The sequence below is a fragment of the Rhineura floridana genome, chromosome 11 (genome assembly GCF_030035675.1).
Source record: "Rhineura floridana isolate rRhiFlo1 chromosome 11, rRhiFlo1.hap2, whole genome shotgun sequence".
Lineage (NCBI taxonomy): Eukaryota > Metazoa > Chordata > Lepidosauria > Squamata > Rhineuridae > Rhineura > Rhineura floridana.
This window is the reverse complement of record NC_084490.1, coordinates 35,410,620-35,425,906: the sequence shown is the minus strand read 5'-3', so window position 1 is coordinate 35,425,906 and position 15,287 is coordinate 35,410,620. Positions and strand designations below refer to the sequence as shown.

General features: G+C 41.1%; 1 protein-coding gene across 1 annotated transcript; it reads right to left on the bottom strand.

Moving 5' to 3' along the window:
- Positions 1 to 914: 914 nt before the first annotated feature.
- LOC133367919 (olfactory receptor 13G1-like) lies at positions 915 to 14,838 on the bottom strand. The gene is made up of 2 exons (XM_061592005.1): positions 14,659 to 14,838; positions 915 to 1,883 (listed from the first exon to the last, which is right to left on the bottom strand). Exons 1-2 carry the CDS (start codon positions 14,836 to 14,838, stop codon positions 915 to 917), a joined length of 1,149 nt encoding a protein of 382 aa, XP_061447989.1.
- Between the last annotated feature and the right edge of the window lie 449 nt (positions 14,839 to 15,287).

Genomic DNA, 15,287 nt, shown 5'->3' with positions numbered 1-15,287 from the left:
AAGACTTGGAGCATAATCCTAACCTGCCAGTGATGATGGATAGAGGGAGGTCATGACTGGTTCATCACTTCACTGACCGGCACCAGAGAGGAGCCTAGGCAAGCAGACAGCTGCCACTGAAAATTCCTGCACTAGCAGAGGAAGGCAGAAAGCCTTGAAACTGGGTATTTCTTATTGCAGGGATAAAGTGCCTGGGAACTGGCTGGGAACTGAAGCTCGGGAGACCCTCCAAGAATCCTGAGGTTTGGACACTTTAGCCAGACTAGCATGGAGCTGGCGCAGCAGGATGGGATGGTCAGCACCTTATGTCTTAGCCAGTGTGAGCCTGCAGGGCTTGTAATGCACCTGTGGATGCACTGATCCACTTTCCCCCAAAGGAACCCAAATCACACTGTTGGTATATTTCTAAGTTAGTCTAAGAATTACAAAAATCCAAGAAGTAGCATAGCCTCTTTAAAGCTGGCATCAGTGTATGAGAGTTTGAAAAGTGGGAACGATTGCAGATGAAATGATCAATGCTGTTAAACTTGCAAAAGAACAGTTGCAGCATAAGTCTAGTCTGAACTGCACAACTGACCATTCTGATGTCCTACACTCCAACAGCAAAGCTAACACAGAGATTACTTATGAAGAACTCCTTTGTCTGTTGAGTCGCAGAGTTTTCATTTCAAAACACCAGTCAGCAATGAAGAGGAAGACTTTAGGATCCAGTTGGATGTATTTTCACTAAAAAGCTATTACACATACTGATAAGAAAACTCTGCTTTTATGTTCCACAATTGATTCCCAAACATATGGAACATATTTCGTTGAACATGAACAATCCATCAGTTTACTTCTGCCAACTTTTCCCCTATTCAGCTACTCCCCCTAACACCAGTAGCAGCAGTGGTGTTATAGAAGATCTTTGCAGATCAGACTTGAGGTCTCCGGAGCAGCCTGCCTCTTCCAATAATTGCCTTGAGTGCCTCTTTTACTTCTTTGTTTCTCAGAGAATATATGAGTGGATTAACAACTGGAGTTACTACCGAATAAAGGAGAGAAACAAATTTGTCTTTCTCTGGAGAGTAATCTGAGCTGGGCCTGATATATGTGTAAATGGCTGAAGAGAAGAAAAAACTGACTACAATGAGATGAGAGGAACATGTGGAGAAAGCTTTCTTCTTCCCTTCAGTAGAACGGATCCTGAAGATAGCTCTCAGGATAAAGAAGTAAGATGTTAGGGTCAACCCACAGCTACAAATCCCAAAGATCACATCTGCCACAAAAGCCATCATCTCATTCAGGCTGGTATCAGAGCATGAAAGCTGTAAAAGTGGGGGTATATCACAGAAGAAATGGTTGATTATGTTAGAGTTGCAGAAGGAAAGCTTCAGCATAAGTCCAGTATAAACAACAGAATTGACAATCCCAGCACCCCACACCCCACTGGCTATGCCAACACACACTTCCTTCCTCATGATGACTGTGTACTTCAAAGGATGGCAGATAGCAGCATAACGGTCAAAAGCCATAACAGAGAGGAGAAAAAGCTCTGTTCCCAAAGCCCATACAAACAGATACAATTGTGTAATACAGCCATAAAAAGAGATGGTGTTTATGTGGGTCCAAAGGGTCTGGAGCAATTTTGGAGTTGTAACTGAGATGGAAAACACATTCACTAAGGACAAATTGATGAGCAGAAAGTACATGGGAGTGTGGAGTTTCCTGGAAGAACATATCGTAAAGATGAGGAGGAAGTTACCAGTTAAAGCAGTAGCATAGATTAATGCAAATACCCCAAAGAGAAGTGTCTGTAATTCTGTAGAGGTAGTTAGACCGAGTAGTGTAAACTCCACAGTAACAGAGTGGTTCTTTATTTCAGTATCTCTGATGCCAGTGTCCTAAACACATAGATTGTATTGTAAGTTAAATTAATTACCATAATTTATACATAGTTCATACCTTTCTCTTTTACTCTCTTTCCTTCTCACCCTTTCTCTGTTTCTATGCAAAATGGAAAAAAATCAGCATCTATTTGACCTCCCCAGTCATTTGCACGATTATGGGAAACCAGTCTGAAATCTCAGAAAATGTGTACACTCAGATACAATTCCATGCACAGTTACTTAGAAATAAGTCCCATTGACATCAAATGCCCAAGAAAGTCAGGCCAATCTCCCCGCTAAGAAAAGACACATTGTGGTTTCTGTTTAAGCAGGGACCCAGGACCTGTCAAAAGAGCACCATGATCAATCTTTTCTTACAATTGCCATTGCTTGATGAACATGAGTATCACAAATTGTTTCAGTGAATGATCTACTGGTTTAACCTGGTTTATATCATCTGTAGGTAATTGTGAGCATTTGTTGAGAAATACTGATTTTTTCCATTTTAGAAAGTCTCTGTGTTCATAGTGCTTCTCTATGAGCTGATTAATTCATTATATCAGACTGAAAATATAATGCTATATGTGTGATTTAAAACAAACCAACAAAACAGCATGTGTATAGGCAGCTATATCAATCTACTCAGAGAAAGCTGATCAGGTGAAGGATCCTCTGAATGTGTATATGGATGTAAATTGTAAAAGGACTAATTTATTGTGCACAATCATTTGTTCTCAGTAGTTTGCTATGGAGAAAACTCCATTGAACATGGTGAGACTTGTTTCAGTATTTTAGGTGATACCTTACATCATTTCTCTGTTGTTATATGCCTCCAAGTTGACTACGACTTATGGCGACCCTGTGAATCAGCGACCTCCAAGAGCACATTTCTCTGTAAACAGGCTAATTTCACTATGCTTTCTGGTTAAACCAGTTTCTAAACATTTTATTAATGAAATAGATTATCACAGCAACAGCAACATCCTCACATCAAATGCAGAGGGACTGAAAAGAAATCATAGTTAAATTTACATAATCTAATAGTAATTAAAAAAGAGAAAAGAAACACAATGAAGTTATGTTACTACATCATGTAATTATAATTAATATAGGCAAATTCTTTTTTTTAATTAAAATTTATTCTACAACTTCTATCAACTTATCTCTAGACTCTGATATTGACTTTTCTGATTTCAATACTGTTTAAACTTATTCTTCTGTTCCAAAGAAGCTTTTTTTTGTGTAACATGTTACTTCTCAAGCAGGAAATAAAGTTAAGTAAAAATAATGGTAATAGTAATATTTTATTTATATATTTATTTATTAGATTGATATCCTGCCCTTCCTCTCAGTAGGAGCCCTAATGTTGCCCCCAGTAGGATCAACAATATTAATGATATTTATTAATAATAATGATAATAAAGTAGCATAACAAAACTTGTTCTCTCTATACCCTTTTTCTTCCACATATTACAGTCATTGTATATTCCAGCTTGCGGGAAACTATTTTTTTTTTTAAAAAAAAGACATTAATGGACAGATTTCAGGGCTAGTAATGCTTAAATATTGGCCCATACTTGCAATATCACATCCCTAATTGCATTATTTCTAATTTCCATATTCATTCATTTAATGCAAGGACAGGGAAACTATGGCCCTCCAGGTCCTGTCCCATCAACTCCAGCTAGAATGGTCAATGGCAAGGGTGCAACAACATCTGATCTTGGGATCTTTATTTGCTCTAAATCTGAATGGGCACTTTGATGCCACTGGGTGAATGCAGTCAACAAGCTGCTGGATAATAATGGTTAATATTAATCACTACTAAGACATGATGTTTGTTTTTCTTTTGTTTTTCTGTGTAGCTTTGAACATGATTCTAGGAATTTTTGAATCCAAAATAAAGTGATTAATAGTGTGAAGAGTTTAGATGGAATAGTTAACAAATTTTTAAAGTTTTTCTTAAATCCCTCAAGAGTACAAATCAGTCCTACACCCCCTGTTGGCAGGGATGTCCAGTGTGGCGGAGACACCACCATTCTGCAGCCTGGCAATTGTTGACATCTATGGTAGAAGTGGGGGCAGAAATGTCAGGCCTTGATTGGGGTTGATGCCATTACACACTGGCTCTGAGACTACCTCAGGATACAGCAGATCTCTGTACAGTAAAGCCTTGCTTTGCATTATTAGCCCAATATTAAGTTTTGTGAGTGTTTGTAGCAGCATTTTGATTGATACCCTGGAAAATGCCCAACTTACCAGGAGATGCTTCAGCAGTTGTCTAGTCATTTCAACCATTACAGCTGCAGCTGCAATGATAAATTATATATTACAAGCTGGTAGCAAACAGTTGGTCTCACTGCAATCAATGTGAAACATTGTCATCCCTGATTTGTCCTATTGATTTCCATGGGAAGTAAATGCAACTGTCTTAAAGGCTGCATCCAGCCCAAGCACTTGGCATCTTTCAAATGTGTCTACCAAAACATTGAGACTATTTTAATAAAACAGATCAAACTTGGATTTCTTTTTCCTTAGCTGCCCTGACCACGTAGAGAGCCTTTTTGGTTGTGGGATGAGTAGAAAGAAACCTGTCTTAGGATCCTAGCCTATCTGTTCCTCGAATTGTATGTTATCATGAGGGTCAGCCAAGGCCTGTGGATTTTTACTGATATTAAAACTGAGATATACCATTTTATGTTCCATAACTGCATTAGGAATGGTCAGCAGATAATATGCAGTCCATCCGAGACTCCAACCCAATATTACACGTATCTATTCCAGTGCTGAAGACCTCTACCAGATGTTAATGAAAATATGGTGAGAATGTTGCCCACCATCTTAATATACTGTAGCTATAAAAAGCATACTGTAGCTATAAAAAAACAAATAACATATCATTCTTTAACAAAAATGCAGAAGCCAGACAGAGATGATATAATAGACAGATTTTACTTGTAATGATCCTAAACAATAGATGTAAAGAAAGAAAATAAAAAAACAACAACAGAAAACTTAGGCAGAATAAGATAAAAGATAATGAAAAATAAAAAGAATAGCTAAGGGAAATTTCATTTATATAGTCGAGGTGAGTGTCATATATTGGCTAGGGAAATTTTATAGGTGTAAATAGGTTCATACTGCATCTTGTATGCTAGTGATTTTTAAAAAGGATGCCTCCTTTCAATAAACGTTTTAGGTGCGGCTTACCCATTGTTATTTCTTCTAAAACAGGTTATTTTAGGGTGTATTTTTTTAAAAAAAATTACTTCCCAAAATCTATTATATCATTGAAATATGTCTAGCGATTTCAATTTCCAATTAGCATTAATGACAAGCCTATGAAAAGTTCCAATGTCAATTTGTATTTAATCTTTTTGGAAACAGAGTTTGGAACTTCATGTTTTCTTCACCACCACCCCAGTTTAAAATAAAGTATCATTCAGATTCAGAATTGAAATTTAATTTTAGCTCATTAACACAAGGCTAGGTGCCTTGTCTTGCAGGTGTAAGAACCTTGAGGGAGCTGGGTCAGATAAGATGAAATTAAAAATTTACCTGCATTCCTCTCTGCTGCTGTTTATTTTTTCTTGGCTGTTTTCTTTCTTCATATAGAATTGAATTATTTTCTGTTTCATCATCTGGAAACCTCCAGAGCCAATTGCCTGTCATCAATCTGAACAATGCTGATAACTAGTTCCTATCCTGTTGTAGATATTTATACTTTTGTAATAAAGCCATGGCATTTTTGGAATCTTCTATTTAATAAAATAATGGGACTGTTGGGAGAAAGACCTTTGAGGAATCCCAAGGAATGTGGTAAGTATTCATTCTACTTCCTATTTCAACATTGGGTGCATTTTCAAATACCCAACTTATCTTTCCATTTTCAGAGGAACATCTCTTCATATGTATGCACTGCTGTTTCAGACAGATGCTTAACTTCCTTGCTGAAGTCTAAGCAACATAAAAAGTGCTTAACATCGGGTGGATCAAGACTAGGGTTTTCAGGTCAGAAGCATCCCAAACGCTGAGATTTTATGGGTGTGCCCCAATGACATCATTAAGCATCAACCACAGTTGCTTGGAGCATACCACTCAAAAAAAATTCTCTGATTGAAAATTAAGAAGGGTTGACTAGGGATCCTCTGCAAATATATCCATATCAAAGCAGGGTTGGCAGCCCCCTGCCTGGAATGCCCTGCCCCTGCATTTTGAAATGGCTGCTCCAAACTTCTTTATAGATTTGTCCCTTCACTGCAGAGAAAGGTTTGAGAAATGAGAAAGAGTTGTGGCCGAGTGTTGAAATAAACACATAGACACCAAGGCTAGGTTGAACTAAGGGCCACTATATTAAGCTTTAAACTTAACCCTTAAAAGAACCTGTACAGGTAAAACATAGGTGAGGGAGCTAGGTTATAAGAGTGTCTGTATACTATAGCCAGTGTGGATTTTTCACATTCTGCAATGTTAAATTGAAAATAACCCCATGCCATTCTGATGCTTCCAATAAGCTCATATAAAAAAACACATTACAAAACTTACAGTCCTAAACTCAGAAACACTTGCTTAACAACACTCTCAATTTTCATGGCGATACACAAAACAGTCAGAGAGAATAGAGAGTTCAAAATCTAAAAAGACAGAAAAAAACCCCAGAGCCCTTTTGGATTATTTTCTCGGAGAGTTCTCATAATCTGTTGAAATTCATTAAAAATCAGCCATGTTCACAGAGTACCTCTAATCGTTATACTGACCTTGCCCCATACTCTGACCTTCATCTTCTGCAGTTTGAAAGTTTAAAAAATGCCTGGCTGATGTTTAATTAATTTAAGAAATTTTAGCTGGCACCCAATGATAATGCTGGGCATGCAAAGTAAAAACCAACTGTCAGAGTTCTAACAGCCAGACTCAAAGCTGCTGGGCCTGCCTAATCAGGGGGTCACACCCACACCAGTCACGAGTCATGGCTTCCCTCAGAGAATCCTGGAAAGTGTAGTTTCTGAAGGGTGCTGAAGCGAGACAGATATTTCTATCAAACTTTAAAAAGCAGGGAAATTGGGAAGCTATAGTGAATGCACCAGGGGAGCAGGAGACCTGAATTCCTCTCTGAGATATTGTACTGCACTACAAATTTGTCAGAATGAAAACACAATTTGGGTTGGTCTTTCATAGTCCAATCCACTTCCTGCAAGAATTTGGTAACACGTGCCTCTGAGCATATGGTGAGTGGTGGCCATTCTGCTTACCCCTACCCCCTACCCACCCAAGGGAGAGTAGAGGGCCCTTTGCACATCACCAACCCTCAGGCCGTACAACCCCAGGTGGATGTGGTAAGTTTGCCCCAAAGTCATCCCATATCCTGGTACCACAGTGTGAAGTAGGCAAAAAATGTGCCCACCAACATGGGTGAGCAGGGCAAAAATTCCAACTTGGCCCAGAAACAACCTGCTGAACACACCAAAGTAAGGGGAGGAGGGACAGGTGTCACTATCCAAAGAGGGAGGCTTCTGGGGGGCATGAGCTTAAATCAGGTCAGTCTTTCCCACGCCCGCTGGCCCAGGCTACCTCAACTGCCCTATTCAGTGGCAGCTGGGATTTCAATCCAGGGCTGCAAATATGCCCCATTGTCCTAGGCCTTATCAGGACCATGGAGAGGGAATTCTCTGAAATTTCAGATTCTCTGAACTTTCCTGCCTATCCTGAGGGCTGCTATAAATTCATTTTGACAGCAAACCCAATTCCAGTGAGTAATAATTGACAGAGAGAAAATATGGCTTCGTACGATTTCACAAAAAAAAGTAACAGCAATTGAAGCCACACTACCCATGTGTGTGAAGTCTCTTTTACCACTATTGGGCAAGAAGAAACCATCATGCAACCAACAAGGTGCATCATCAGTGGGTTTTAGGGGGTTGGGCTGACTGCATGGAACTACTGTTGTTGCTTCTATCGATGTAAGGGAGTGAGGTCAGAGGTAAATGAAATGCAAATAGAAAAAGGAAAACCAAAGACAGTGATGATTTCCTAAATGCAATAGCATACTAACCACAACAAGATTCCTATGATTAAGGCAGAAAATCCAGCATCCCACAACCAGGCAATGTTCCTGAACCAAACCTAAAACTAAAAACACTGGCAGCCAGGCAGCCAAGGTCACAGAAATCCCTATGCAGCACAACCTAACTTAGGGTCTGCAGTTAGTGCAGAATGCTGTGGCACAACCGATGACATGAGCAAGAACCTATCAGCACCTAATACCCCTGTTCTGAAATATGAACTGGTTGCCAATTTGCTACCACGTAAAGTTCACGGTGCGCTTTCCATGTTACAGGTTCCACATAGTACTTGTTCTGCTCTTGTAAGAAATCAATAGTGTGGCAGCACCTATACTTTGGAACTTTCTGCCAATTGATAATAGACAGGCACCTTCATTGTACCCTTTTGGACACCTGCTAAAAACATGTTTTGTTTTGGCAAGACAACCTAGACATGTAGAAGCTATTATGCTTTTTATCTATTTTTAACTCATGGTTGGTTTCATTATTTGAATGTTTTTAAATATCTGTTTTAACTCTTTTTGCCAATAATTCCATTGTTTTAATTCCTTCTGTAAACTGCTTTGAGATTTTTTAAATAACACAGTATATAAATGTTGTAAGTAAAATACATAAATAAATGTCAAAGTCCCTGTGGCTCTTGGGTCTCTTTCCTCTTTTAGGAACAAAGAAAGTTGCCTTATACAGACACAGGCCATTTGGTACCATCTAGCTCAGTGCTGATGATATGGACTAGCATTGCCTCTCCAGTATTCCAGGCCATGGTCTTTTCCAGCGATTGGAATTTGGACCTTTGCATACAACACATATGCCCTTCCATTGAGCTACAGCCCTTTCACTGTTTAAATCTTTTAAAAATCCTTCTTTTCAATTCACTAATGAATGCACAGCATACCTAGGGCAGATCCACACAATGCATTTAAAGCACATTCAATACACATTTGAAGCACATGAATCCCATCACAGAATCATGGGAACTTTCATTTGTTAAGGATGGTAAGAAAGGAACTATAACTGTGAGGGGGAAATTATACTTCCCAGCATTCTTTGAGGAAGTCATTAAATGCAAGTTGGATGTGCTTTAAATGTATTATCTGGATCTCCTTTACTTCATAAACTTTTCCTGTATATAAATCATTTTAATTATTGTTTAAAATGAAAATTAGCTACAATGTTTACTTGGTAACCATGAGCTACTCACCATCTCTCAGCCTAATCTGCCCCTCAGGGTGAAGACAACGGAGGGGGACTATGACCACCCCAAGGAAAAAGGGCACACTTAAAATGAAGAGGAAATATTAATGTACAACCATAGTGTGAAATCAGATACTTATTGAGACATAGTATGAAGAAATACTTATTATACAGCCACGAGAATGAGAAAAAGAAACTATGGGACAGATCTGTACCCTAAAGGGTTTATAATGCATTAAAATTACAGAAGAGATTGTAGGAAGGTGAGTAAAATGCAGGCACAAACAAACAGAGGAAGACTATATTTTAGTTTGAAGTAGACATAGAGTAGAGCACTGGATTGGGGTTTTATATTATTCCAGAGTAGGGTTGCCAGGTTCATGGCCTGAGACTGATCCTGTATTTTAGAGAAGATACAGGATCAATCTCAGGCCATGAACCTGGCAACCCTATTCCAGAGGGATTAGCAGAAAGGTGGGTTTGAAGAAGAACTTGAAGATGTTCTTGGAGATAGTTCAAAGCCTAAGGGACAACATAGGAGAAAAAAGCAGAGAGTTTGATGAAGCAGATCTTCAAATGACTGAGGGTGTTGGACTAGCATTGCCTCTCTAGGATTCCAGGCCATAATGTTTTCCAGAGATTGGATTTTGGACCTTTAAATGCATAGCATGTGCCCACAGACCTTCCCCTGTTTTAAAAAAATCTTTTAAAATCTTTCTTTTCAATTTAATAATGAATGCACAACATATCTGCAGCAGATCCACACCATGCATTTAAAGCACATTCAACACACTATACTTCAAAAGACTGAGGGTGTTGGAGTTGGACAAGAAAATGCCACATATCCAGATGTGTTGGGGTCCAACAGCAGAGAAATAATGCATGGGGCACCATGTTGGCTTCTCATGCATCACACTGATGCTCAGTAGTGTTTCTCCACACACTCCTTGACTGTTTTTAATTGGCTAGAATGTGCCCTTGAATGGTGAAAATGCATCTTGCTTACCTGAATGAAGGATGGACAAATATGTATGTCTGTGTATGGAAATGTTTGTGTGGCTGCAATATAGCCAAGTGTGAAAAGGGTAAGAGTCACTTCTATTGCTCCACTCACTTTTGCCTCTTGTCACTCCCATTTTGCTTCTGGCTGAACCTGCCACTTAAATATGGCCCTTTGAATTTTGTCTACGGGGCAACGAAGTCTTCAAGATGAACAAGTTTCCCATCCTTGTTTTACCCTGATTTATTTATATAATTCATTTTCTATATTTTGCAAACCACTTCAAAGCCTGCTTGGTGTAGGGCAGCCTTTCCCAACTAGTGGGCCACCAGAAGTTGTTGGACCACAACTCCCATCAGCCTCAGCCAGCATTGCCAATGGTCAGGAAAGATGGGAATTGTGGTTCAACAACATCTGGTTGCCCGCTAGTTGGGTAATGCTGGTGTAGGGCAAATAAATCTGAAAGACACCTAGATGTATTGAGGAAGCTTAGTATGGCATGCCCCATTCCCCCATCACATAATTCTTGTCTCACACCCCTGGTCTATGGGGTGTTGCAAACTTCTGGAATAGTACAGGAGTGTGAAAAGCTCTGTTTATTGCAGTAAACTCAATCTCCAAGCTTTCTCACTATGCCTATGCTGAAAACAGAAGAGGCTGGGAAAAGGCTGTTTAATTAGTCAAAACAAACAGTGGATGAGCTAGTCACATATGCTGACAGGAGCTGGGAGTGAGCTTCATAGCTGCATTCTCAGCTCCTGCTAGCACAAATTCAAGGACACTGACTCACAGGGAGTGATAAACAAAAGTCAGATCTAAAGACAATGACCCCTGTTATTGTTGTTTTCTTTGCCTTCAAGCCGATTACGACTTATAGCGACCCTATGAATCAGTTGCCTCCAAGATCATCTGTCATGAACCACCCTGTTAAGATCTTGTAAGTTCAGGTCTGTGGCTTCCTTTATGGAATCAATCCATCTCTTGTTTGACCTTCCTCTTTTTCTACTCCCTTCTGTTTTTCCAAGTATTATTGTCTTTTCTAGTGAATCATGTCTTCTCATGCTGTGTTCAAAATATAACCTCAGTTTCATCATTTTAGCTTGTATTGACAGTTCTGGTTTAATTTGTTCTGACAACCAATTATTTGTCTTTGCCACCACACCATAGAAGACTTGTGACACATATATGGAATAATGTTATATTTATTAAAATATAACAAATATTAAATTATATTCAATTCAGCCAACTAATTGAATTTCAACAACTTCAGGCAGGTGAGGATCAACTTAACTGGGAGGGAATACTCCCTCCAATCCTCTAGGCAATTCAGTCACCTCGGACTGTAACTCCCCAGTCAAGGATGTAGGAAAACTTATCCCTCCTTGCTATTGGAGTCAGGTATGTGGTTCCAACCTCTGCATCTTGGCCCCACCATACAGGTGTTCACCATGATGTGCAAGCCGGTCCCATGAGGACACTCCCCAGATCCCCACCAGACATTAAGCCCTGATGGTTCCCCAGGGAGTGCCCTTTACCAGAATGCCTCAGCCACCTCAATTTTCACCCCAATTACCTCACCTGCCCAAGTTCCGTGCCAGCCAAAGCAGGACAACCACAACCCTTCCCATCAGGCCAATTAAATCAATCAAAGCAGTATGGAGTAGGCAAAACCAAAGGGATTCTGAAATCAGGATCCCCCCCCAAAAAAATCCAACTCAGCCCCAATTGGCAACTAGCAGAGCCCATACTGACAAGGGAGGGAGGGTGGGTGCCGCAAGGCAGAAAGGCAAGTTTTAAGGGAGGAGCAGTCTTATTTATACCTGCTCATCCCTTCACCTAATTGGACCTAAGACCCCACCTGATCCATTTGAAAACCTTCGGGAACCTTCCTGAGCCTTCTGAGAATGGAGGTGGTGGCAAACATGCCCCCACACAAGGCGGGAATGCCATTTTCGCAGTCCATGGTATGCACAAATCTCTCCTCCAACACCACATTTCAAATGAGTTTTTTCTCTTAGCTACTTTTTTCGCTGTCCAACTTTCACATCCACACATAGAGATTGGGAATACCATGTTCTGAATGATCTTGACTTTAGTGAAAGATAAAAATCTCAGAGGTATTGGTGCCACCTGTGCCCCCTCCCAGAGGATATTTTTGGGTATAAATTAAGGGCCCTCAAACTGGGCAGATAAGCCTCAATATTGGTCTGAAGGGAAGGGTGGCAAAATGTAAATCCAAAAAGGGCCATAAATGGGATCTCTCCGCCTGTTGATGTCTGGAGGCTTCCAACAGGGGAAGTGGAGAACATGAGAATGTTAATTTTCTTAAATTAATTAAAAATCAGCCATGCATTTTTAAAAAACTTTTAAACTGCAGACAATGAAGTTCAGAGTATGGGGTAAGGTCAGTAATAGATTTACAGGTACTCTGTGAACATATCTGCAGCTGGTGCAAAATGCAGTGGCGAGATTGCTCAATGGGGAAGGGTATCACCAACATGTCACCCCTCTGCTGAAAGAATTCCACTGGCTACCCATTTGCTACCGGGCCACGTTCAAGGTTCTAATTTTGGAGTACAAAGCCCTATACAGCTCAGGACCAGGATACCTGAAACACCGTCTTATTTATTTTATTTATTTATTTATTTAAAATATTTATACCCTGCCCTATTTCCAAGGAACTCAGGGCGGCTTACAAATAAAAACCATAATCAGTTAAACAAGTAATATACAATTTAAAACAGTTAAAATGGATTAAATCAATAATAAGTTAAAATATGACAATATTAGTTAAAAGCCCATCTGAATAAAATAGTCTTCACCTGGGCACGAAAGGATGAAAGTGAGGCAGCCAGTCGAACCTCGCTAGGGAGGGAATTCCACAGTTTAGGGGCAGCCACTGAAAATGCCCTATTCTGTGTTTTTACAAAGCAAGCTTGTGAGAAAGATGGAATAGTGAGTAGAGCCTCACCAGATGATCTCAAAGCTCGGACAGGGTCATAGAGGGAGACACGATCTAACAGATAGCCTGGACCTAAGCCTTATAGGGCTTTATAGGTTAAAACCAGCACTTTGAATTGTGCTTGGAAACAGATTGGAAGCCAGTGGAGCTGGTACAACAGCAAGGTTGTATGTTCTCTGAGCCCAGCTCCAGTTAACATCCTGGCTGCGGCTCTTTGTACCAGTTTAAGTTTCCGAGCAGTCTTCAAGGGCAGCCCTATGTAGAGCACATTACAGTAGTCCAATTGGGATGTAACTAAGGCATGTGTCACCGTAGTCAAGTCTGACAGGTCAAGAAACAGGCGCAGTTGGCGTACCAATCAAAGGCAAAGCACTCCTTGCCACAGCAGAGACCTGTGCCTCCAGGTTCAAGGCAGAGTCCAGGAGAACTCCCAAACTGCGAACCTGTGATTTCAGGGGGAGTGTAACCCCGTCCAGCACAAGTTGGATTCCTATTCCCTGATCCGCCCGTTGACTGACAAGGAGCACCTCTGTCTTGTCAGGATTTAATTTCAGCTTGTTCACTCCCATCCAGTCCATCACTGATACCAGGCAATGGCTCAGAACCTTGACGGCTTCCTTGGTTTTGTTAGATAGAAAAGAGAAGTAGAGTTGGGTGTCATCCGCATATTGGTGACATCGAACCCCAAAACTATGGATAACCTCTCCCAGCGGCTTCATATATATATTAAATAACAAGGGGGACAGAACAGAACCCTGGGGGACCCCATAGGTCAATGGCCAAGGGGTCAAACAGGCATCCCCCATAATCACCTTCTGGGTTCTTCCCTCTAGGAAGGACCGGAGCCACCGTAAAACCATGCCTCCAATTCCCATCCCAGCTAGGCGACCCAAAAGGATACCATGGTCGATGGTATCAAAAGCAGCTGAGAGGTCCAGCAAAATTAACAGGGACACACTCCCCCTGTCCATTTCCCTGCGTAGTTCATCCACCAAGGCAACCAAAGCCGTCTCAGTCCCATAGGCGGGCCTGAAACCAGATTGAAAGGGATCTAGATAATCCGTGTCATCCAAAAATCTCTGGAGTTGGGCCGCCACCACCCGCTCTATTATCTTGCCCCAAAAAAGGTATATTAGAAACTGGGTGATAATTACCTAATAATGAGGGATCCAGGGAGGATTTTTTCAACAAGGGTCTTATTACTGCCTCCTTTAGACAGGATGGTATTCTGCCCTGAAGTAAGGAGGCATTAATCACTTCCCTGACCCATTCAATTAGTCCTCCTTGAGCATTTTTTATCAGCCAGGAGGGACAAGGGTCTAATATGCAGGTGGTAGGATGCGCCTCTCCAAGGAGTTTGTCCACATCCTCGGATTGAATAAACTGAAAAGAATCCATTCTAATCAGGCAAGTAGAGGCCAAAGTTACATCCACAGAGACTGTATTAACGTTGGTGTCTAAGTCAGAGCGAATCTGAGTGACTTTATCTGCAAAATGTTGTGAGAATTCATCACAGCGGGCTGTTGCATGGTCACCATCATATTCACAGGGGTCAGAATTTAAGAGGCCCCTGACCACTCGGAACAGTTCCGCCGGATGAGACTTGGCAGACGCAATGGAGGCGGAGAAGAAGACTTTCTTTTGAGCCCGCACTGCCACGGAATAAGTCCTTAAATAGGTTCTAGCCTGTGTTCGATCAGATTCGCTCCAAGTTTTCCGCCAACAGCTCTCTAGCCTTCGTCTTTCGCATTTCATCGCCCCCAGCTCTTTCGTAAACCAAGGAGCAGATTTGGTTCCAATCCGCGAGAGAAGGCTCTTAGGAGCGATTGTGTCCACCGCCCTGGTCATTTCCTCATTCCAGAGGTCAACCAGGGCTTCGACAGAATCACCTGCCGAGGTGACAGGAAACTCCCCAAGAGCCATCAGGAAACCGTCTGGATCCATCAGTCTCCTGGGGCGGACCATTCTAATTGGTACCCCACCCCTGCGGAGGCTCTGAGTCCCAGTAAGTTTAAATCTAACCAGGATCTTACCCTTTATATACCCAGTCGTTCACTGCGCTCTGCAGGTGAGGGACTTCTGCAGATACCATCTTATCAGAAGGTTCATTCTGCACAATATAGGAAATGGACCTTTAGTGTGGCAGCACCTACCTTGTGGAATTCCCTCCCTTTGAATATTAAGCAGGCACCATCTGTGCTATC

Excerpts from the sequence above, each read along its gene's own strand:
- LOC133367919 (XM_061592005.1), bottom strand. The coding sequence starts at position 14,838 with ATGAAATGCGAAAGACGAAGGCTAGAGAGCTGTTGGCGGAAAACTTGG. Across the intron at positions 1,884-14,658 it reads CGGCGGAACTGTTCCGAGTG|GACACTGGCATCAGAGATAC; the intron begins GTCAGGGGCCTC and ends CTATGTGTTTAG.